General features: G+C 40.2%; 2 protein-coding genes across 2 annotated transcripts in view; one reads left to right on the forward strand and one right to left on the reverse strand.

Moving 5' to 3' along the window:
• LOC119594634 (meiosis-specific nuclear structural protein 1-like) overlaps window positions 1-724 on the forward strand; it is a gene marked incomplete in the record, with an annotated part of 17,619 nt that overhangs the window by 16,622 nt on the left and 273 nt on the right. Inside the window, 2 exon segments of the mRNA XM_037943683.1 lie at window positions 198-382; window positions 541-724. Coding sequence (XP_037799611.1) covers window positions 198-382; window positions 541-649 — 294 coding nt within the window.
• Window positions 1-724, reverse strand: part of LOC119594633 (vang-like protein 2) — a gene marked incomplete at its 3' end in the record, with an annotated part of 15,594 nt that overhangs the window by 3,993 nt on the left and 10,877 nt on the right.

Raw genomic sequence — 724 nt, forward strand, 5'->3', positions numbered from 1 at the left:
CTCCCCCAACAAAAGCACCAACTAGATATTTCTTTTTGTATTAAATAAGTAATGAATGTAAGATTTATAACTTATTGATAGTTCAAACATTTTCAGAATCACTAAGTTTTATAGATGATGCATGCATTGAAATAACACTTATATAGTATCTTGCATTATTAAATTTGACATGCCTCTTCCCCAAATCTCTTAACCAGCTACTTGAGGTCCTGGCGGAAGAGGCACGACTTGATCAGCTGGTTTCAGAGGCTCGGAGGAGAAGGCAGCTTGACCACAGGATGCTGGTAGAGAGACTTCTCGAGGAGAGGCGAGCAATGCGAGCAGCCATCATGAAGCAGCGACAAGAAGAAGATAAATACGCAAGAGACTATGAAGAGCTTAGGTTTGTAGTGTTCTTCTCTACACAGCTGCTTCTTAAATATCTATTTTTCCATTTTGCTGATGGGGAGTATTTGGGGAATTTTGTATGGTGTATATTTTTACCAGTTGTTACAGACGAAGTGATTATGAATGAGGTTTAGAATAGCTCTTTCTTTGCAGGAGAAATATACTGGAAGAGGAAGAGAAGCAGCTCCTGTTAAGACATGCTCCTCAGTTGATGCCACATTTCACTCCTCATTTGCTATCGAAGTTGAGACAACTCTTATGAATAGCTGCTTGCACTTCTCAGGGAATAGGTTAGGTCACTTCTGTCCTCAGTTGGCTATACAAGCTTGTGCAGCAG

The sequence above is a fragment of the Penaeus monodon genome, chromosome 34, assembly GCF_015228065.2.
Source record: "Penaeus monodon isolate SGIC_2016 chromosome 34, NSTDA_Pmon_1, whole genome shotgun sequence".
Classification (NCBI taxonomy): Eukaryota; Metazoa; Arthropoda; class Malacostraca; order Decapoda; family Penaeidae; genus Penaeus; species Penaeus monodon.